At 44.7% G+C, this 24,211-nt stretch overlaps 1 protein-coding gene across 1 annotated transcript in view; it reads right to left on the bottom strand.

The window, feature by feature from the left end:
* Nucleotides 1-13,155: 13,155 nt before the first annotated feature.
* Nucleotides 13,156-24,211, bottom strand: part of Lmcd1 (LIM and cysteine rich domains 1) — a 59,005-nt gene continuing 47,949 nt past the window's right edge. The window contains exons 5-6 of the mRNA XM_052174479.1: nt 14,635-14,850; nt 13,156-13,768 (exon numbers count right to left, since the gene is read on the bottom strand). Coding sequence (XP_052030439.1) covers nt 13,610-13,768; nt 14,635-14,850 — 375 coding nt within the window. The 3' untranslated portion in view covers nt 13,156-13,609. The remainder of the gene's footprint in view (nt 13,769-14,634; nt 14,851-24,211) is intronic.

Raw genomic sequence — 24,211 nt, 5'->3', positions numbered from 1 at the left:
TTGTAATGCTAACCAATAATACTGCTATGATTTCATAGGCATTAATTGTTACTTCACTCAAATGCCTGGAATCCTGGCATCACTCTGAATGCTTTATGTGTTTAGCAAAAGATACAGAACCCTAGAGACAACACCAGAATGTATGGAGGGCAAGAATATAGGAGAAATTGTGAGCCTCGTGGGAGAGATAAAGCGCTGTTCTTCTGTCCTTACTAGGGAGAACCTTAGATCCTGATACGTGACTAACAATGGTCAAGATGGGGCTTTGCCAACTTCTCTATGTGAGCTTCGCCAAACTACTTCTTGCCTTCTTGGAACCAGTTTCCTCCTCTGCATATTAGGAATAATGGTCCCTACGTTTCCTACTTTTCAGAGCGCATAGGTGATGAAAACAATGCAATGTAATGGATCACACAGGATGACTGAGGACCAGGTGTGCTTGGCTTGAGGGATTCAATTCACATTCAGAGCCGCTCTGTGTAGCTGCTGTTGCTTTTCCTTTCTTCCAAGAAGAGAAGCCATTCTGTGTGTGTGTGTGTGTGTGTGTGTGTGTGGTGAGGTGGGTATAAGGAATACATACAGGGGTGAGGCACATGTGTGTGGGGGTTCTGGAGTTGATCAGGAGACAGGATGTTTGGAGGACACAGAGTGGGCCTTTATGGGAGGCATGAGCAAGGTAGGGTAAGCAAACTGAGCAGGTTCAGAGTTGCATATTTAGAATAATTTTGTGACTTTTGAACAATAGGGGAAGACCCTTGTCTTTTGGTACCTGGACCATAGGTGACTTAGGGCAGGAAGATAATGTCCCTGAATACAAAAGTCTAAAGGGGAAGCCATGGAACTGGGAGTTTGGACTCAGGGTTGACTAATTCATGTCTCTGGAGCCTGCTGACTAGTGGGTGGTCTGTGCCTATTGGCTTGACTAGGCCTGGAGAGGTCTGTTCCTTTTTATCAGCAAAGCCCTTGATGCCAGGGTATCAAGAAGAGAGAAAACACAAAGGCACAGCTCATTCATAAGCATTGACAAGACATGGTGGTTCCCTAGGGAGATGTCCAGGCTAGCTGACAGGGTAGCCTTGTGAGTAACAGGCAGCAGTAGAGCTGACTACAAAGATTCTTCTCCCATTCACTCCTTTATTAAGCATTTATTTGTTCATTCATTTGCCCATTCATTCATTCGTTAATCCATTCATTTCTTTACCTCATACTTATTTATTGATTGCTTCCTTTGTGCCAGGCTTCTCTCATTGCTAGTGGAGAAGGCCTAAAAAAAAACTTCCCTGTAATAGTCATGGATGGGCATCTGGAAGGAACCCAGTGGGATTTCCAGGTGCCTGAATCCTGGAATAAGAACTGGACCAGGAAAGCATGTATATTGGTTGCGTGAGCTGTAGAAGAGCAACAGTTAGAGGTTTAGAGGTCCCCAGTCCCAAGACTCAGAGCCCTCTGGGGCTCATTTCTACGGTGTGCACATTCTCCCAAGTTTTTTAAGTGTGTACTTTTCTGGTTTATGCTCTGTTTCTGAAATGTAGAGCTTTAGGCTTCCTACTCTGTCACTGTTTTCTTTTCAGTGTTAATCCTGGTGCCCTTTCTCTCCAGATCCTTCTTTCTGGCCATATTCTGTTTCTTGAAGCTCATGTTCTTATTACGGAGACAATAAGAAAACACATGCATAATGAAGATAGGCAGTGGCAGTGATCTGAGCTACAGTGAAGACAAGGCAGGGAGATACAGTGTAGCACATGAAGTGGCCAGGGATGGCTTCACAAAGTGGGTCAGTGGGCCATTTCCAGATTGATCCTCATGGCAGCATGGAGCCAGTGATGTAAGGATCTGGAGGAGGATGGAGCATCTGTCATAGGAACAGCAAGTGCAGAGGTCCTGGGGTTGGGACAGGAGTTACCCGTGCTATCTTAGACATAGGGGACAGGTGCTTGTGCCAGAGCAAAGTTAGCCTGGAAGGTAAATTTAAATGAAATTGGAGAAGTATGCACATGGCAGATCCTTCAGGCCATGCTAAGGAAAGTGAGTTTTACTCTGTGTGATGTCACTGAGCTGATGGAGTGTGTACTGTAGGAGTGACCCGAGCTGATGTTTGATAGTGGTGAGCGGATATAGGCTGGGTCACTAGGGTTCATGGATAGAGACGAGTGGTGGTTGGCTAGGGGGGCGGTGCTAAGTATCATCTGGATGCACAGTGGAAAGCTAGGTAGTGAAGGTGTTGCGATCCTGCTCTTCATGGAGTCACACTTTACAGAGCTGACCCATGGGGCTGCAGGCCACACAAGCAGCATGTCCTCCTCTGTGACAGCATTGCAAACTTCTTCTAAGTGAGGCCTCTGGGTCCTCCAGGAGCGAGGTCAACTTTCCAGAAGAACACAGCAAATCTTTTTCAAGTGGCTCTTCAGAAGCTCCTAAGGAATTGCAGGATCCTTTCTGTCTTTGCATGCCAGGGCTACCTTGCTGTGAATGCATACATGTCAGAAGGTTCTGGGCCTTGTGTTCTGCTCTTCACTGTCATCTGGGTGAAATATGAACAAGACTTCATGATACTCAACAAGTTACACTTCATAGGCAAGATGGCCGCCAGCAGAGCAGTAGGTGTATTCTGTACAGGGGCCTCTTGGATATCCTGGAATCTCTCTGTTACTTGGAAATCTAAGCCATGCAAAAACCAACTGACTATGTGCCTAGTCAGAAGGTGCTGTGACTGTGCCTATTAAGAAATTATGTTAATCCCATGGGGCTGTAAACCCCTTCAGCTCCTCCGGACCACCCTCCAGTTCCTCCATTGAGGACCCCATACCCAGTCCAATGGTTGGCTGCTAGCATCTGCTTCTATAATTGTAAGGCTCTGGCAGGGACCCTCCGGATACAACCATGGCAAGTTCCTTTTGGTATATACTTCTTGTCATCCATAGTAGTGTCGTGGTTTGGTGACTGTTTATAGGATGAATCCCCAGGTAGGGCAGTCTCTGGGTGGCCTTTACTTCAGTCTCTGGTACACACATTGTCTCCTTTATTGCTCCTGTGAGTATTTTGTTTCCTTTCTCAGAGGAACCAAAGCACCCTCACTTAAGTCCTGGTTCTTCTTGAGCTTCCTGTGCTGGGTGAATTGTAACTTGTTTATTTTGAGCTTTTGGGCTAACATCTGCTTATTAGTGAGTGCATACCATGTGCATTCTTTTGTGATTGGGTTACCTCTCTCAGGATTACACTTTGTAGTTCCATCCATTTGCCTAAAAATTTCATGAATGCATTGTTTTTAATAGTTGAATAGTACTTCATTGTGTATATATACCACATTTTCTGTATCCATTCCTCTGTTGAAGGACATCTGGGTTCTTTCTGGCTTCTGGCTATTATAAATAAGGCAACTATAAACATAGTAGAGTATGTGTCCTTATTACATGTAGGCGCATCTTCTGGGTATATGCCTAGGAGTGGTATTGCTGGCTCCTCAGGTAAACCATCAACCAAGGGGGTATACATGGTTCCAGCCAAAAATGTGGTGGAGGAAGGCCTTGTTGGGCATCAGTGAGAGGAGTGGTTCTTGGTCAGGTAAAGGCTCAATAGATGGCCCTACAAAGGAAAATTAAGGTGGGGAGGTGGGAGTGAGTTGGGTGGAGGGGCATATACATGAAGGCAGGGGATGGGAGGAGGAGTTGGGGTCTTTGGGGAGGGCAGGAACCGAGAAAGGTTTTACCATTGGCAACGTAAATATTCAATTAAAAAAAGAGAGAGAAAGAAATGACAATAAAAGAGAAGCAGACATCCAGATGGTCCCACGAACTGCCACCATGTTTATCACACCTCCTGGATTTGATGTCTTACAGTAATAACTAGTGTCTCTAGAGTTGTTAACTGTGGTCATTCGAAAAATAAATTGTTTTCATTTTAGGTTATGGGTGTTTCCTCCAGAACCTTTGATGTTTTCTTCTAGCCCCTATTTTACCACCCCTTCTTTTTCCTTCCCTCCTCCCTTACACACACTTTTATAAAAGTGAATGTGTAAGCATAATGGTGGCTTCTTTCAGCCTGTCGGTCTCTTTGAACTTGGTGACAGTTCAGCCTCTCCAGAGTTGATTAAGTTGATTAAGATGTGGAGTAACACAGGCCACACGTACTGCTTAGGTTCTCAAAGAAAGCATCAGCCTCTTTTGCTGCCCTACTTCCTCAAACTCAGGCAGCACAGCAAAGCATGCTGGGATGCTTCTTTCAGATTGCTGGGTCTTTGAAATTCCACTTTGTTACTTTGTGAACTGAGGCGAAGAAGTATCCTGTTCCAGCCATTCTGCTTGGGAGAATGAGTTTTTGAAAAAGTTTTTTTTTCTTTAAAGATTTCAGTTTATTTTTATTTATGTATAAATAATTGAAATAACATGTATTTATTGTTGTTTATTTACTATTATGTGTGATTGATGTGGTGTGTGTGTGTGTGTGTGTGTGTGTAGGTCACAGGACAGCTTTCAGGTGTCGGTTCTTTCTTTCCACTATAGGTTTGGGACTGACATTTGGCCATTAGGCTTGGGACGCAAATGCTAATGCCAGCAAACCCAAAGCCACCAGAATCTAGAGGCTGAGTTTTTGCACAGAGTGGTTTTGAATTGGAATCTGAAAAGTGAGATGACAAGTGTCACAGAGAGACAGTGACCCCAGCTGTTAGCACCAGGCCTGCTTTCTGTGTTTATCAGGCTGCCTAGCTTCTGGGGTATAAGAATCCCATCTCTGGTTTAGCAGATTCAAAAAGGGCTTCCAAGTAGAAGTGGCAACACCCAGTCTGTAGCCTTGTCCCAGCCTGAAGCTTGTTGTGTGATGTCGACAGAGATGCTTTGGCTCTTAGGACTTTGATCAACTCTCTTTAGGATATAAGGGTCTCTGTTGCCTGCCATACTGTTGCTCTGTTGCCTGCCTTGTTGGTCCTGTGCTACCCACCATGTTGGATCATATGCAGTGCTTACCATGTTGGATTTGTGCCTGCCACTGGCCACCTTGTACCTGTGCCTTTCCCCATGTTGTATCTGTATCACCCACCATGTCAGGCTTGTATTGTCTGCCATCGTGGGCCTGTGCTATCCACTATGGTGTAACTGAGCTATACATCATATTTGATGTATACCAGTGAGTGGGGAAAGCCAAGTCTATGCATTTTTCCTGGCATACATTGCTTTGCTCAGTGGTCTATGGGTTTCCAAGGTTTGGCGTTGTGTTTAGGCCAAAGGAAGATTGAGTAGGTGCTTGGCAAGTAAATAAATAAAAGAAGCACCCAACAAGTGAATGAGTTGTCCACTGTTTTGGAGACAAACCACACAGTGAGTAGTGGGTACTACCTAGACAATGGACATATTAATCATAGGGTTGTTTGAGAGTCCAAGAAACTGACAGAACATCTCAACAGCAACAACAACAAAAATCACAAAAGCCTTCCTGGAGGAGGCAGTGATTTCCAGTCTGAACGTTAAAGGTCAATGTAATAGCAGGGACATGTTTCAGATGGAAGCAAACAGAAAGTTCTGTGTATGCAAGCTGTGGCCCAAGATGTCCCAGTCACTTTCTTTGAGGACAGAACCACGCAGAAATTGCACTGACCAGACAAATACCTTCTTTCCTGGCCTAAAAAGAACATGCCCTTCATGCAGATTTGGCACCCAGAGGTCTCCAGGATGCTTGCCCATCCACTGCTTTTCCCTTCCCCGTTATCAGCTGAAGATGAACTCCACACAGCTCTCCTGTCAGCTGCAGCCCAAACCATTCCCTTGTAGGGCAAAGGCTCACATTGCTTTGGAGCAATATTTCATAATTTATATATTTGATGAGAATCCAGAGCCTGTGCCAGCAGCCTGCACAGTCTAGCATCCTGGGATCATTAGCTATGCGTGTCACTTCTCTATTTTAAAACTTTCCATATTTGAACTTGTGGATGTCCATCTTTCCCGTCTACTTAGAGTTTTCCCACAAAACGGTTTAGTAAGTATCTATCATGTCTTACAGCGGGGAAAAGGAGGGGCAGGGACACTATAAAATCCTTTTAGATATTTACTTCAGGGATTACCATTTTATTTAGGTCTTTAAAAAACATTTGTCTTATCTTGCCAGTAATTAAAATATCAAGACAAATGAGATTTTTAGTAGCATTCTAATTACTTCAAGATGAGCACTGAGACTTGGCTTTTAGCCTGAGTACATGCTGCGGCTTCCCCGGCCTCCTGAGCCTCATCCCTCGTTCTGGGCCTCAGGCTCTGTCTCTTGGCTTCCTCGAGGTGCTCTTCTCCAAGGATCTTTAGCTCTGACTTCAACATGTCTTGTGCCTATTGTTTTATTTGTGTGGATTGTCTTGTGGGACTTTGGCAAGTGGAGTTGACTCCACTTCACTGGGGGGGGGGGAGTTCTTTCCCATCTCTGTATCTATAAGGCTTCTGTCTTCAAAAGGAACCCAGTTTCATATCATTTGGATGGAGATGGTTTTCTCTTCCTTCCTTCCTTCCTTCCTTCCTTCCTTCCTTCCTTCCTTCCTTCCTTCCTTCCTTCCTTCCTTCCTTCCTTCCTTCCTTCCTTCCTTCTTCCCTCCCTCCTTCTCTCCATCCCTTCCTCCCTGTCTGTCTGTCTTGTTTTTGTCTCTCTTCATCTTTGTGTGACTCTCTCTTTGCCTTTCTCTTTCTGTCTCTGTCTCTTCTCTCTCTGTCTTTCCCCTTTGCGTGTGTGTGTGTGTGTGTGTGTGTGTGTGTGTCTGTGTGCCTGTCTGTCTTTCTCGTTATCCACTCTTCTCTCTCTGTACTGAATAAAGGTCTCATGAGGCTAGATTAGCCTCAAGCTTCTTACATAGCTGAAGATGACTTGGAGTTCTGATCTTTCTGCCCCTACTTTCTGAGTTCTGGGGTAACAGGTATGTGCTATCACATCTTGTTTGTGTGGTGCTGAGGACTGTCCCAGGTTTTTGTGCATACTAGACCAGCTCTCTACCAACCCAACTTTACCCCAAGCTGCTTTAGATGTCTTTAGTAATTTCCCCCTCCCTCTCCTAAGCAGAGGCTGGCCTCCCAGGTCTATGATGAGGTACTGTTAGAATACCGTAGGGCTCTGGGCACAGGGATTGGCTGAGGAATAAACATATGGCCCACTGTAGCTGACCAAAGTCATCCCTGGAAAGCTCTAGAAAGAAGCATTCCATTTTCACTGGGCCCATGGGCTCAAAGGAGGACCATGAGTTTACATGATGCTGGCAGCCATGTTCGCTACTATATACAAACACACACACACACACACACACACACACACACACACACACACACATTTATTTATTTATTGACCTGATGAACTGGACCATCTTCTTTTATCACAAGATAGATATACATAACATTTATTCTATCCACAAGTCTAAATCTTTTGTTTTTTGTTTTTTTGTTTTTATGTTTTTTGAGACAGGGTTTCTCTATGTAGCCCTAGCTGTCCTGGAACTCACTCTGTAGTGACCAGGACTGGCTTTGAACTCAGAAATCCACCTCTGCCTCCTAAGTGCTGGGATTAAAGGTGTGCACCACCACTGCTCGGCTAAGTCTAAATCTTCTATGACAAACAAACATACCTCAAACAGAACAACAACAAAACATAATGTCAATGTTTGCAGTCCCTATTTCAGTGAAGCCAAGAGTTTGAGACAGGATCAAACTTTGCATCAGGCTAGTAGAGTAGGACCCGTTCATACATTGGCTGAAGTAAAACAAAACAAAACAAAACACCAGCCAACTAAAAACCAGGGTCCCCGGTCCCTAGTCCCCAGCATCACAAGGCTTGGCTTGTGAGAAGCAGAAAAAGCTGTGGCTGACCTTCCCTACACCACTAGATGACCTCATGTTTTCAGAACCTTCTCAGGGTGGAAGCCAAATTATGGAGCTCAAGTAAGTTGACCCATGGAGTCCATCTCTCCATGTCACTGTTTCTTGTGTGCCCATGGGGTAGACTTGATGAGAAAGTAGGAGGACATTAAGAACAGTGGGTTTTAGGTGATTCTCTTCCAAGGAAATGGTGTGTGAGGCTACAGAGGGGCAGAGTAGCTTTCAGGAGCTATTCTACACTGTATGCATGGGTAGTTGTACCCTGTGCCGCTAGGTTTCAGGTAATAAGAGCTCACACCTAGAATGTTCTTCTCTTCAGACCATTTTACTATTATAATTATTATTTTAGCTCTTGTGTCTAGATGTATGAGGCTGTCGTACAGTGTATCTGACCCCTACTTCATGATGAATTTGTCTTATACAAGAAGAAGGAATACTTTTCTCTATATAAGTGAAAGAAATACACACTAATGATCAGAAATCCAATGCACTAAACTTACACACCAGGGATTGAGACTGGCTTTCAGAGGTTTAGTCTATTATCATCATGGCAAGAAATATGGTGGCATGAAGGCAGATGTGGTGGGGGAGAAGATGCTGAGAGTTCTACATCTTCATCTGCGAGCAGGAGGAATTGTATACCACACTGGGCATAGCTTGAGCATAAAAGACCTCAAAGCCCACCTCCATAGTGACATACTGCCTCCAACAAGACCACACCTACTCCAACCAAGATACACCTCCTAAGAGTGCCACTCCTTATGACCAAGCATTCAAACAGGTGAATCTATGGAGCCCATACCTAGTCAAACCACTACAAGTATGTACCACCATTCCAAGTACCTTTTATATTTTGACAGTCTCACACACACACACACACACACACACACACACACACACACACACGTGTGCGCGCGCGCACGCACGTGCTCTATCTATGTTTTCCCTCCATCATCTTATACATCTGCTTATCTGACTCTTATTTCTAACAGGAAGCCACACTGCATATGTAAAGTGCCATATCCAGGCCTGATGCCTCCACGCTATGATGTTCCATTAGAGATGCTTTTCTGAGAATATTTCCTATGTCTCATGTCTGTATCAAAACTTCATATTGAGCATCCTTTTAAAATCTGTCAATCAAACAGTTCAAATGAACTAGAAGATGATATTGGCTTCAGAAATGTGTAGTTGGATAACTAAAGTGATGTGTGACCCTGAACTGGATCCTTTTGTTTTAGAAGCCATTGATGTGACCATTGGTGATGGTGGCTTAGATCTGAGGATTGCAAGACTGCAATGATCACACATCAGTTTCCTGACTCTGATGGCCGTTCAGTGACTTGTGGATAAGAACATCCTTGTTAGAAATCACACATTGACGTTTTCATAGGAGGGCTGAGGGTGTGATTCAGTGGAAGCACTTGCTTAGCCTGTGGAGGCCCTGGGTTCCATCCCTAGCATGCCGAGGAAGGTTCACGTGTGTGGCAAGTCCTGATAGAAAAGATCAGGAAAGATCTTTAGCCATTCTTTGCTTTCTTCTTGGCACCTTCCAAGTAAGTTTGAGATTCTATCAGCAGAAAGAAAACAAAAAGCACAATTTCCATGAAGATACTCTCTGTTCATGAGGAAAGCTAGGAAGCACCTTCGTGGATAAGCTAAAGATAGCATGGAACCCTTTCTTTCCCTGGGAACAAGGCTAGAGAGCCAGTTTATGTCACCAGAAATGCCCCACCCCCACAAAGCAGGAAGTGGTACCTAAAGCCTGGGAACGGGGACCTAGCCAACTGTGTCTGCATCAGCCTGAAATCTGTATCTGTGATCTTGATCAGTGGGAACATCGTGCAATTAACAAAGTGAATCACAGCAGACACTGGACTCTGCAGTTTCCATTCTTTGCCAGGCCTTGTACAGAGGGCAAGGGAACTATGGTGCTGAGATTATTGTAAAGAAGAGGATGGCTCCTTCCGCACTGCAAACATCTATCAAAATGTCACATTTTGTTCCCCATAAAAATGTCCAACGATTATTTGCTCATTAAGAATAAAATAAAATTTAAAAAGAAGTTTGCAAATGGAGCTTTTCACCAATAAATAATTGTGGTATGATAAGAGTGCTGGAACGCAGTCAGCCTGGGGCTTACTGAGTGCATAGACCAAAGAGCCTGAGAGAATGTAGTGAGGTTGGCAGCCACTCTCCCTGCTGATTCAGGGATAATGCCATGCAACAACTGACATTGGAGCACTGAAAGCCTGTGTCCTGATGCTGCTACGGTGCCCCTCAGCTCTGGGTCCTCCTGGAAGGGGCAGCAATTAAGCATAATCAAGAAGTGTGATTGTGAGACGAAAAAGTCTATGTGGGAATCAGGGAGTCCATGACTGTTCTTGAAGGAGAGAGTGCACAGTGGAAGAATGTGTGTGCATACATGTGCATGTGCGTGCATGTGTGTGTGTGTGTGTGTGTGTGTGTGTGTGTGTGTTAGCAGCTTGTCTGGAAACAGTATAGAGATTCTAAGGTCCTGCCATGGAGAACACAAAATGAGCATTGTCTGTTTGCCAGTCTATATGGTAGGCAGGATGTGGCATAAGAGATGATGGGAGAAGATGATGGCTTGGTTCTGAACGGAACAATCCATTGGAGGGAGAGGGGAGTCCCTAAGAGAGGACACAGAGACTCCAAATGCAAGGGCAGGGCTCTTGATGCACAGAAGGAGCAGTGGCATGCTCCAGGAAGGTGTACTTGGCTGCCACCTTGTAGCCAGAGGCAATATGATCACGCTGGGGTTTCAACAGGAGGGTTCAGGCTTCTACTTATCTCTCGAGCGACTGTCACCGACCCCAACTTGAGTCTGTTTGAATGCTCTCATGGTTCCTAGGACAGGGTCTTAGCTCTTGTGGTGTTTGTGAGGGAGGAGCAAGCTGGCCTTGTCCGCTTCTGTACCTCAAGGCCACCCTCCTCATTCCCTGTGCACCAGTCACATATGTAGTCTGACCTGTCTGTCCATGCTTCATATTAACCCCTATATCTCCAACACAATAAACCTGGGCATTAAAAAAATGGACAAGGTATCTTCTACAGGGCCTTTGTACACAATGTATACATTTTAAACTTTTGATACTTCCTTCTTTGTCAGATCAGGGTCAACTCATGCCGGGTCATCTATCGGTGTCTCAGGGCATTTTTTTTTTTTTTAATTTTAGCATTCCTGACTAGGTCTAGTCTCTTGTTTTGGTGAATCTTCCTTTTACAGAACCCACATTAACTATAATTTCACATTTACCTGTAGATGTGTTTCCCTGAAACTGGTCTCTATAGACTATAAAATTCCCAGAAGTAGTGGCCATTGTTTTGGGGGGAATAGTATACCCTGCATGCAGCGCAAGGACTAGAAATTGCAGTGCTTACTGAACATTTCTAGGATGGGTGCTTGGCTGGGTGAGTGGATAGCTAGCTAGCTGAGTGGATAGATAGCTGGGTGGGTGGGTAGATGGATGAATGGATAGGTAGATGGCTGGCTGACTGGGTAGATGATGGATGACTGGATAGATGGATGGATAGATGAGTAGATGGATGGCTGATTGGGTAGATGGATGGCTCACTGGGCAGATGGATGTCTGGGTAGGTAGATGAATGAAATTATTCTGCTGATACTTCAGGAAATTGTCTAAGAAATGAGCCATGCCTCATTTCTCTTGTAGGGTATGTGAATTTTCAATAGATAATAGACCTGACCTTCAGGTAACCAAGAAGGAGCTTGGGGTAGTGGTTGGAGTTTGTACCTGTCTGAGAGAAAGAAAAATAGAAATCTAGAAAAGTACAGAGTTCTGAGGCTGGAGAGAAAGGTAACCAAGTATCAGAAAGTTCTAAATATCAAGAGTTGGTTCCTAACTTGACAGGCACTGGGGAATCATGGGAGTTGAATGTGCTCAAGGAGGGGCTCAGAACTCAACTTTGAGACAGCTCAATGGAGAGCAAGCTGAGGGAAGTAGGGGAGATGTGCCAGAGGCTGATGCCCACCTCTGTAGGAGAAATCATAACGGTTCTGTCAGACTTGGAAAGGACATAAATGAGGCAGGAGCAGAGAAGAGTCTGAGCAGCAGATGGGAATTTTTAAGGAACACACTGATGGCTGGAACATGAGCTGCTGAGACCAGTGTCTTTTTCATCCTTGTATCTCTGGTAGAAAAAGACATGGTACTTAGAAATTGTGCGAAGGAAATGAATTTGAAGACTGAAAATACTTAGACCATAAAAGGGAGATAAAAATCATGCCCCGAAAACTTATTCTGTTTGGCTCACAAAATGTTCAGTTGGCAACATGTACAAATGGAGAGATTCCTCATAAAAATGCCATAGTTTAAAAGATTTATGCTTACTGGGCACCAGGTCTCATTCACTGGTTGAGCAAAGGTACCTTGAGCAGCTCCTAGCATTCTGCCAGGTCTCCCAGGGAGTTTCACTAAGGACCTGTCTAGATGCTAAGGACAGCTGAGTTGGCCCTTTGGCTCCAAGAAGATCATCAGCTCCAGTAACCAGCTTGCTTGAAAGGAATGAGGATGTTCTACAAGTATTCTTTTCTCTTCCTCTTTGTCTATCAGATTATTAAACAATTCCCCAGGGAATTGGAATTCCCTCCCAGGAATTCTATTCTGGAAGAAGGAAAGACTCAGTGAAACCTGATGCTAGTCAGGGAGGGAATCTGTCACCCAGTAAGATTTCATACAGAGCAGACAAGACAGCTTGGCCAGTGGCAGAGACAGTGATGACAAAACAATGGGCGGGGAGCACACTTGGCCAGGGCTGCTTAGTTCTGCACACTTCTTGCATTCTCTTTAAATGCAAGGCCTTTTACAAGTGCCTCAAAGATAGACATGTGTGTGTGTGTGTGTGTGTATGTGTATGTGTGCTGTGTGTGTCTGTGTCTATGTGTGTATGAGTCACTAGCTCTCTTTGTCTCTCTCCCACATGTGGTCAAGTTAAACAAATTTCCTTTTTATGTTTTTTACTATTAATTTGGCTCTTTTAGTTGGCCAATTGGGGATGGATGACTGAGCCTGGATTGTTATGGTTGCCATGGATACAAGCCTCAACCCTTAATTCTAGTAACATTCCTCCTTTTAGGGTACCATGAAATATGAATATGTGTTTCTATTAGGTATCTGGGAGCATGGGCAACAGAGGAGGGAGTGTCTATTGAGCACAACTATTGAAGTAACTCATTAGCATTTCCTAATCTCCTGGCATTATCAGTTCAGGGGCTCAGGGCTAATCATACATTTCCGAATCAGTGTCATGGAATAAATGATTAGATGAAAGTGCTATGTGTGTGAAATTCATAAACCTTTTTATTGATATGTTTATCATGCCAAAAATATTGTTTATTGAAGATTCAGATTCCACTTGAGAAAGAGGCAAACAAACAAGAGTTGAGATCCCATCCTGCCCCCTCGAGAGATCCCATGTCCACAAGGGAAAAAAAAAGCATACCCTACATCTACTTGATTGGATCCCTCAGAAATGCATTCTGGGAAATTTCTCCTAGGGCTCCCTTGTAGGATACCAGTGTGTCTTTAGTTGGTTGCAGCTAGGAAACAATAAATCCATTCTAAGACTTCTTAGAATACCTCTGGTTTTGAAACTACTGACCCCCAAAGATCTACCAGCACTCAACCTAGAAAATGCATTGCTTGCTGGCTGCGGCATCCGCCCCATAGGATGGCTTCAGTCTCCTGGTGGGATCTGGTAGACCCTGCTGGCTGTGGGTGATGGACAGCCCTTCAGGAGCGCTTCGACTTGCTGCAAGTGGGGCACAGGAGCTGGCCCTTGGTGACAATGTAAGCACGGCCGCTCAGCAGCTGCTCACAGCCCTCACATATGAAGTGTTTCCGATGCCAGGCCAGGTCTTCCACGCGCTGGTAGTCTTCTGAGAAGATGATCTAGAAAGAGAGACAGAAGCAATGCCAACTGAAGCTCTGCCCCCAGAAAGAGGGTAAATTATGGGATGGTGGTTTATCCCATTCCATTTGTGTGGTGACCTTTAAAGGCCTCCGTGAAGAAATCTGAGGCAGGTGTTGTGAATGTTGCTGAGGGCCATGCTTTTGTCTTAGCTTTTCAGACAGGTAAAAGAAGATACTCTTCTCTAGGCAGGGTTTTATTTATCTATCTGTGAAACTTTTGGGGCAAATCCAGAGGCCAGTTGTTTTCTGAGATGAGATGACATACTGGCATGACCCTGGAAGACAGCAATGGAGAGGCAGCCAGTGGCCGTTCTCTGATAGCAAGGACCCAAGGGGTGGTCCCTTGGACCAGAATAAAGTGACACCCTAGAGTGACTCCTGGGCTTTCTGACTTTGTAGCACATCAGGACACATGCAATGAGCTATCACTTAGACATTTGCCAGACTTGGACAATTAGATCATCTCTCTGTACCCCCACTTCATACAACCTGGCTGGCTTGCTTTCATTCATCCATTCTCTCTCTCTCTCTCTCTTGATGTCTAAGGATTCAAACTCAAGTCTTCATCCCTTCAGGGCAAGCATTTTATTAGCTGAGCTATCAGGGTGGTCTTCCTACATCCAACCTCCAGAGTTCTGGGATTGTAAGCAACATATGTCACCATTTTTAGCTCAGACCCATTTTAAAGACAAGACAATAGAGGTTTGGAGTACTCAGTGAGGCCTGGCCCAATTTGCTCAAATGAAGAATACATCATCAGCAAAGCCACACCAATTGCACTACTTTGGGTTGCACTACATAAAACGACCACACCTACTTGTTCCCATCAGCCCACTGACTCTTACCTCATCACAGCCTGAGCACCGGGGCCGCACACTCTCGCAGTAGTGGCGGCCACACCAGGGTGCACCATCTTTCCAGAAGTAGATGAGGTCCACCAGTGGCTCTGAGCACTTGATACACAGAAAGCACGTGGGGTGCCACTGCTTGTTGTATCCGGCCCTGTCAGCATAGACCACAGGGCTGTCAGCAGGGGCGGCTCCCTTGCAGAGCTCACAGACCTGGAAGGAATAAGAGAGAGAGGGGGTGGGCATGTGATATGGGTTTGAAAATCCCAGTTTCACCCTCTCTGCTTTTTGTGTGATGCTGGACAAGATAAAAGACCTCTCTATTCCTTGGTTTGGCCATCTGTAAAGTGGGATAAATGTATTGTCTATCTTGTGAGGACTAAATATAGTACCTTCTTGATCCCTGAGATTCTTAATTTTCTTAGTCTCATGACTGTTTATGTACTCGCAGTTATCAGGATCTCTAAAACATTTTCATTGTTGTGAAAAACAGGGAGAAATGAAAACTATACATGTTTAAACTACTGTTCCTCTCATAATTGTAGGCATAAGCTTATATGGTGTGTTAGCAGATGTGTTTTATGCCTGAAAACAACTGTAATTTCTAAAGTAAACAAACAAAAATTAGTGAGAAGAACGATCAAAAATATTCTATTTCAAACTATACAGTTTGAAAATCTTTTAAATAACTCCCTTAGGCCAGCTGGAGTCTCTTAACTACTGGTCTGTCTGGATTTTGCCTGGTGCCAATTTGGTTGAAATCTGTGGAGGAACTCTGGCCTCCCACTGATAAGTTGAACTAGGAAGGGAGGAGTATTTTAATAGCCCGCCAAGAAAACAGGATATGCGTCTTTGACTCTACATCAAAACCCAACAAGTGGCAGTTTCACAGAAGTTAGTCACAGGCCTGAGATGGTTTAGCCGGTAAGGGTGCATGCTGCCAAGATTGATGACCTGTGTTTGAACCCTGCAGTCCACACAGTGGACAGAAAGAACTGACTCTATCAAATTGTCCCCTGAACTCTACATGTATGCTGTGGTACTTGCGTGTCCCCTTAAGAAAATATAAACAAATAATGTCCACATACAGTACTGGGTCACAGGAATCCTTTCTTTTGCTCAACTTTAAATAGATTTCTTGCCCTGTTTTGTCTTCTGATCAGTTTTTTATTCTTGAATCATTTAAGACTTACAGAAACAAAGAAATGAATTCCCACATACCAGGTTCTGTTTTCTCTGTTCTTAATGACTTGTATTTGCCCATGAGCCAGTAGTAGTAAGTCACTGAGGAACCTCATTCGGGTATCCTCAGATGTCACATGATCTCCTTCCTCTATTTTGGTACCCACCCAGGATCTTATACTTAGTTCTCTGCTTTTGCAGGCTCCTCTTTGAGGAAGGGATTTTTGGGAGACCTTGACAGTTTGGGGTAGTCATGGTCACATATGTGGTAAAATGTATGCCAACTCAAATCTGCTTGATGTCACCATCATGGGCTAAGATGAGATGACTCCAGAGGTCATCGCTGTTCCCCTTACCTGTTACCAGGGGTCTTTGCTGTCCCTATGCCTCCTAAGGAGGAGAGTTAACCAAGGACAACATCCTTGTCCTTGACTTCCCGCTAAGACTTGGTTGTCAGGGTTAGCCACCATGACGATTTCTTTCTTTTTTCTCTTAGCAAGAAGCTTACTCCTTGTCCCTCATGTAAAGAGCCTTCTATTCTTTCAGGGTTCAAGAAGCTACATATGATGCGTAGAATAAGATCTTGACCCCACAGGTTCTCCTGAAGGTATTTTGAGAACCATTGGTTGACATATCTCCTGGATTTATGAGTGTTGAACAGCATTCTTCTTACATATCCATCCATCTATCCATCAACATATCTATCCATCTATTTACCCACCCATCCAATAAACTACACATCCATTTACCCACCTTTCTGTCTGTCCATCCATTTATCAATCTATGACCCTATCCACCCACAAATCCACCTACTTATCCATCCATCCATCCATCCATCCATCCATCCATCCATCCATCCATCCCTTCATACCTTCCTCCCTTTATAAACATATTTTATCATTTTCTCAGGAATGGAAATTTGACAGTTTTACAACATAACTCTCTTGAGCCCCTTTGAATCCATTTCTGCTCCACAAAGCCCCAGGGTGGTGAAGGTTCTCATGCCCTCAGGGCATGTTTGCACACTGCAGTGTACTTGGCATATTGTACCCATTATCAAACACCTGGCGGTCATTTCTGTATTTAGGAAAGCGGTTGTTTTCCCTTCTCGATATTTCATGACTCGTTCAGTGATACACAATTTTAGAAGACAAAGCTGGAGTGAGAAGCTAGGCTAAGCCACCTCCAAAGCCCAGGCTTTTAATTTGGTGTCAGCAAACAGCTGCCTGGGGTTGCTCCAGGTATTAGCAAATATTTTATCCTCAAAAAGAACTTCATTTTTCTCATTAGCATACTTAGTTATTTTCAAAAGAACTGTGCTTAAACGACTACATTTTCAACTGCATGAGTAGAAATGTCAGGGAAATTTGTTTTTCTCTTTTGTTACATAAAATGATCACAGGGTGTCATAAATTTTGGCTGTTGGCTCAGCATGCCGGAAATGTTTACTGTCTGACCATTTCAATGTTAGTTGACCTCGGTCTTTCCTTTGGATGCTAATTTTAATTTACAAAGTACTGCCAGCCCAGCTCCCAAATATTTACATTTTGCTGTGTTTGGATGGGGAGATATATGTAAAAGTCTACTATAGGGACTGGAGAGATGGCTTAGCCATTAAGAATGCTTACCGCTCTTCTGAGAACCCAAGTGTGGTTCCCAGTCTGACCATCTTGTGTCACAGCCCCATGTCCAGTGACTCTCAGCTCTGGGCTGCTTCTCCAGCCCTGCCTACTTGGAGACCCTGGTCCTTAGGCTTCTCCTGCCTGAGGTCCCCTGGAGGGCTTGTAGCAATATATTCTTTTACTTTCTTTCCCTAGAGCTTTAGATTTTCAGTAGGCCAGGAATTTGCAAAACCCAAGGAGATATGTGTACTTTTAAGGGCTTCCCTTTGAGAAACAGGGATGTGTACTGCTAAAACCTGGCCTGACCTGTGAGCTTTGAAACTTGAATTCCAAGAGGATTTACATTTTAACACTTTTTAAGGAAGCCCAGTGTGGCCATTTTTGGACTTTTTGGTAAAGGAGGCGGGTAGAATTTTCTTGGGACTAGGGTAAAAGGCATTTAGGAGGTCATTTATCTTGAGCACATCAAGATTTTGCTCCTGTTCCCAAGCTTGCTCATAATTGGGTTCCCAATATCTGCCAGAGAACCTTGTCTGCACTGCACTTTCCCCCAGGGAGAGGGGATGTGGGACAAACCTCTCAGAGGTAGAATGAGTAAGAGGCTTTTCTCCACCCTTCCCCCCCAACATAGTTTATGATGCTTAGTTTAATAGTCAGAGGTAGTGGTTCATATTTATAATCCCAGTGCCCAGGAGATGGAAGCAGGAGGATGTCTACAACCAACTAGAGACCAGCCGGGGCAACAAGTAAAAGAATAGAAAAACAAGTTAAAATGAGTGATTCCGGGCTTAGGCCTAGGCAGCGTTTAACCATCTGTTTTGAGAAGGTCAAGAATGGATCAGACTTGTCTGTTGTTTGCTGAGCCTTTGTGGAGCTAAGGGTCCCTTGCTTTGGACTGTGTTCAGATTGCTCTGGCATTGTCTTGGGTACTCTTCCACTCAGCATGGCACAGAGTTCCCTTTCTCTGAGAAATCCTGTCTCAGTTTAGTGGAAGAGAATGTGCAGAGTGCCAACATATGGCATGAAGTAAGAGGCTAGTTCTCTACTTATGACAGGGTTAGGTCATCAGAAGTAGACAGTGTACAATGCCATGCATCTAACACTGCCAACGATCAGCCTCCTGACTCAGCAAAACAATTCAGTAGAGTCTTCATATTCACTCTCGCAATGGAGCGTCTGACCAGCAGCTGTGCCCTGCTGCCCTGCCCAGTGCCATGAAAGAGTACAGTACCCATGGCCAGTCCTGGAAAAAGACCAAATGTCAGTGGTTCCGTGTCTCCCAAACCCCTATTCCTTTTCTAACAACAGTGTCAATTTGAACAATCTTAAGTAACGCTGTCGTAAGTTAGGGATCACCTGTGTAGCTTTACCCAGACTCTGTTTCTAAAGATATGCCCCTGGGGATTTCCAAGAAGGACAGAGTTATGGTATCCAGAAACTTCCACACCAAGTTGATCATCACATGCAGGATGTAGAGGCAGAGTCCCAAGGAGATTCTCCCTGATCAACCCAGATGTGCATTTTCCTCAGTCCAGTCCAAACAGAAGTGTAGATTTCTGCTCAAATAAAGCTGAGTGGATAGAGATAAGATGTCCCTGCGTAACTCTGGTCGAATGGCTGGTTCGAGAACAAAAGGGACGTCATGGATATAAGTCACTTGGCCCAAGGGCTTGCTCCACAACATAACAAGAAAAACTACATTGAAAAGGGACACATGGAGCCATGCGACTGCAGCATGACACAAGGGCATTGAGGTTCAGGCCGAGGCAGGTTCAGGACAGTGGGCAAGAGTCATGTGGCCATAGAAATCTATGTAAGGACCAAGGTTCAGGGAGATCCAAGGGCACAGAGAGGCCTCTGTAGCTTCAGTGGTCTCTGCCTCAGGCCCGCCAGAAGCATACCCCAATCACGATGCTTTTCTCCTGGAAGGCTCTTATCCGAAGCTCTACCCGGTCTAAATCCAGAGAGCCTCGTGAAAATCTCACCATTGCTCTCCAGTAAATATTAACACAAGGCCTTGAATTTAGGCACTGGCTTTGCTCCAATGCAAACACTCAACAATTTATTTATAAACAGCATCTCCCATGTCCTCTTATGGTGCTCAGCCCCATCTTTGCTTCTCAGTCTTGGGTCCCACAGAAGGCCCACCCCCCCACCCCCATTTTTTTCCCTGGCATCATTTCTGCAGCCTTAGCTGTCGCTGTCTCGAGGTCTGTTTTCTTACACACTAACTTTCTTAAGGCCCCAGAGGGTGCAGAAGGAGCACACTGGGGGTACAGTAGTTAGGGACCCAGGCCTGGAATATGGCTTCATCCCTAGGGAAGCATAGTGGAAACTAGGGTTTTCCCAAGTCTCAGTCACAGTGGTGGTCCTGGGCTTATAGGAAACTCAGCATCCATAGTGGCCATTACTGGTGACAGCCTTTTTACCAAGTGTGTCTTCTTGGAGCCGGTGGCAACTACAGGACCTTTGCCTGGAGAGGCTAAACATCGGGTATTTTTAATTGGATCCCTGTTAACTGGGCTGGGCATGAAGCACATCTGTTACTCTCCCAAGAGAAAACAGTTTTTTATTTTTGAGATGCAGTTTAGATCGCCACAGGTGCAAGGACCATCTTTGTATAAAAAGTAAGCTGAGCCATAGCTGAGCAGAGAAAATGTTCAGTGTGGTCTCTGTTGCAGGGGCCATGCACAGTCTAGACCCTGCACTGTCACATGCTGCTAGCAGAGAAAGTTAGGGGCTGGAGAGATAGATCAATAGTTGACAGCACCGAATGCTCTCATAGAGCTTCAGTTCCCAGCACCCACATATCAGCTCACAACCATATGTAACTCTAGCTACAGGGTATCTGATTCTTCTTCTGGCTTTGAAAGGCACCAGACACACACATGGTGCACATATATACATTTAGGCAAGCGCTCATACAGATAAAAGTTTAAAAATAAAATGTTTCTACTTTTTTAATTGGAAAGAACACACACACACACACACACACACTGATTTATAGGGTAATATTGGGGATTAGATAAAATAACATGAACATTTTCCTGGCTTGTACCCGGCATAAATAAAGAATAGCAGCTCACAACATTGTCACCTCTTAATCATCATCACACCATTGCCATCATCATCATCATCATCATCTACACCAACATCATCACTGTTGTTATGACTATCTCCCACTATCCTCACCAACACCATCAACTAAGACCATCATTACAATCAACATCATTTTTTAACTTATCAAAGAAAAAAGCAGAATAAAATAAAAAGGTCGAAACTCAAATAATTAGTTGAAGATAGATTTTTCTGGCTCAGGGGTCAGCAAACTACATTTCTCCATGCATCAACTCCTGCCTACTCCCCTTCATTTTTTGTAAATAAAGTTTTATTGGCTCACAGACAATCACTTGTTTAGATAGAGCCTATAGCAGCATGAGGGGCCCTGTGTAGTAGAGGTGACAGGGCTTACCACCTTTTATATATTCACCCTCTGCTCTTTATTGAAAATAGCTTGCCACTGGCTGTTTCAGTCAATGGAATATTATGCAGCCCACTTAGAAGAAGGAAAAAAAAATGGCTGTAAAAGTCACATGCTCACATGGGAAAGTATTTATAGTATAAAAAGTGGGATAAAGGGATCTTTTTCTTTGGAAAAATGGTCTTTTAAAATGTCATTAAAATATCCCCACTGAGAAGGAAGAAGACAGAGGCTGAGGAGCCTGGTTACCATGGTGATTTTGAGGGCTGCTCCCAATTTCCCACTCATGGGCACCTTGGTCAGGGAAGGGGAAGGGATCAGGGTTGGCTGTGACTGGGTGGTTCCTCACTGGTCTCTGTCCCTTTCCTCCAGCTCAAATAAACAAAAATTTTCTGTGGCTGACAAAGGGGCTGAGGCAGTTTTGAGTCCCCAAGTAGGGCTGGCAGGAAAGGCAGCCAGCCTGAGTAGCCCACAAGCCAAACATCTGCTCTGACAAAAAAAAAATCTTGGAAGTCCCTTGCCCACAAATATGTCCCTTCTGGGACGGGCCTTAGCTTGAGCTGCCAGTGGCTGTAAGTTTCCATCTGAGAGGCCCTCCTATGGAGGAGGGTGGAGTCCAAGACCGGCTGCACCTCCCTTTGCATTTTTGTGGAGAGGTGGGGGAAAAAGAGTTGGCATCCCACTGGGTGCCTTGGGATCTTGTGAATGCATTCTAAGACTGTGGGGAGCCTCCACACACTCCTCTGCCTGGCCTCTCAGTTGTTTGCTCTCAGATCACCTGACCTGAAAAGGCCACAGAGAAGTGGGCACTGGGGGCACATGGTAAGAATGTTTAGCCTTAGCGAGCTGAGAGTACATTTTATGCTCTGTTCTGGCATCCTGTCCTCTTCCTTGAGTTTCAAGTGTGGGGTGGTGGAAAGGCGGAAATGCCTGGGCACAGTGACATGCCTGGAAACCCTGTATATTCAATTTCCAAGTGAACATCCACTGAGCTCCCCAATATTAGGGAAACTACCTGTCTTGACTGATCTGTCAACAGTCAGAGTGTAGAACAGGCATCCATAAATCCTATCCAGGAGAGGAAAGTGGGGGCTGGGAGCTTGACCAGTGACTGTGGCTTTGGTAGGGTGTAGCACAGGTTTCTGGCTTGAGCCTTGGCCAGAGTCTTGAGACGCTCCTGAGACCCACAAGGAGAGACTTGGGCTGCCGTAGGGTGGCCTGCTCTTTCTAGAACACAGAGAAAAGGGTTTCATTCTCCAGCAGGCTGGGCTATGAGGGATGTCAGATGCTGGGCTCACTCCAGCCTTTCATGTATATATCCTTTGTAGGAGCTGTTCTCAGGACTGCTCACACCACATGGCCAGCAATGACAAGACTCTGGGTCTGAATCAATCGACCACTATTTAGCAAACTACTGTGATTTTATCCCAGGCTCACCTGGGAAATTTGTTTGATGACTTCACGCTATCTCATGGTCATCACAAACATTTAAAGGCATTTAATTAGCCTTGGTGATTTGAGAAGCCGGTGTCTCCCTGCATGCCGCCCTCCAGGAGTGACAGCAGATGAGTTGGGTGTTTTCCCCTTGGGACTTTCTTATGGAGAGGCCTTATTGAAGGATCCATGGCTGAGGGTGTTTCTACCATGCTTTTGTCTCCCACTGTCAATGTGATGATAGTAATTTTTGATCTGTTCTGAGGCTGGTGCAGACAGCCACACCTCTTAGTTCATTGCCCAAGCAGACAGATGTACTTCTGATGATTTAGGTCAACATGCCCTATTGGCGGGACTGCTTGACATACTGGTCTTTGAAAGCTAAGTCTGGCATCAGGATCTATGAACTGACCTCATCCTCATGAGAGGAAAGTTGCAGCCATTGGGCAGGTGGGGTTCAGGCAGAGCTGTGTCCTGAATCCTGGCTCCTGTCTAGTATTGGGATTCCTATGAATTACAGCCTGCTGTTGAGAGTTCTCCAGAGGGCTCTGGCATGACACTCTGTGAGAGTGGTATGTAGGGAGGGAATGGGGAGAACTCAGCAGCCTCATGGTCATTGCTGCTATACTGAGGTTTTAAAGGAAGGACACAGCCTGGATTAATAAGACTTTGGGGGGCAGTGAAGACTGTATAGCATCATGCAATATGCCATGGTGGGAGATCTTGGGTGGCAGAGGGCCATGATATAGTGCCAAAGGCTGGAGTCCATAGTTGGGAGATAAAAAACAAAAAAACAAACAAACAAACAAACAAAAAAAACCAGTGGTAGATGCTATGCTTGTGTTACTATATACAATGCAAGGAACCCTGAGATTACTGGGTAGTATTTTTTTTAAAGTAGGACTCCTTTAAGGTCATCCATCCATCTGACTATCCATCCATCCATCTATCCATCCATCCATCCATCCATCCATCCATCCATCCATCCATCCATCCATCCATCTATCCATCCATCCATCCATGCATCCATCCATCCATCCATGGACTTCAGAGTGTGGCTCAAGCCCATAGTTGGCAGTGCAGCTCCTAGGACCACAGCTTTATTGCCTGCTGTGCTGCTAAGCTGTCCTTACTGGGATTCTTTTTCTGATTCAAGGAGACAAAGAACCTAGATGCTTTTTACTGGAACAAGTAGCAAGAGCCAAATATCCATAAGAATGCTTTAACTCAGCATCCTCTGGATACTGGTATGGAAACGGGATCTTGGACAGTCTACCTACTGTATGCACACCTGAAAGTCCACATCATCTCATGGTTCTCATGAAATCACTATGCCAGGCCACTGTGAGAATTTAAAGAGACTCTGAAGGTCCCAGTTAAGCTCCGTGCTTAAGCAATGTGGAAAGGGGATGCCACTGTCTTCTTAGGCAAGATGCCAAATTGTTCCTATCTTCCAGAGCCCAGGTAGGCTTGAACATGGATTTGTGGATGATGTTTGTTGATCTCCAACATCAAGGATACCCACTATAGATGCAGAGATGAACAAGCTCTCAGAATCTACAGAGAGTGACAGATGTGGCCCCATAATGACACAGTGAGATACTGAGTTAAAGTTGTGGTTGGACAGGACAAAGAACTACATCTTTCACAGGCATCAGTTTCTTTCTTAGTCCTTGCTCATTTCTGACTGATATATGACAATCACTGGCTAATATAACTTCCAAAGTGTCACAAATATTCTCAGAGTTAAGTAAGGCAAGAACCCAGACTCTCAGGGCATCTTTGTTCCAGTTCTATGTTGAACAAATCTGTAGATCCCAGTCAAGGGCAAGGTATGTTCTCAAAACATCTCTCC

The sequence above is a fragment of the Apodemus sylvaticus genome, chromosome 2 (assembly GCF_947179515.1).
Source record: "Apodemus sylvaticus chromosome 2, mApoSyl1.1, whole genome shotgun sequence".
Lineage (NCBI taxonomy): Eukaryota > Metazoa > Chordata > Mammalia > Rodentia > Muridae > Apodemus > Apodemus sylvaticus.
Note: the sequence above shows the minus strand (reverse complement) of the source record. Positions and strands in the feature narration are given on the sequence as shown.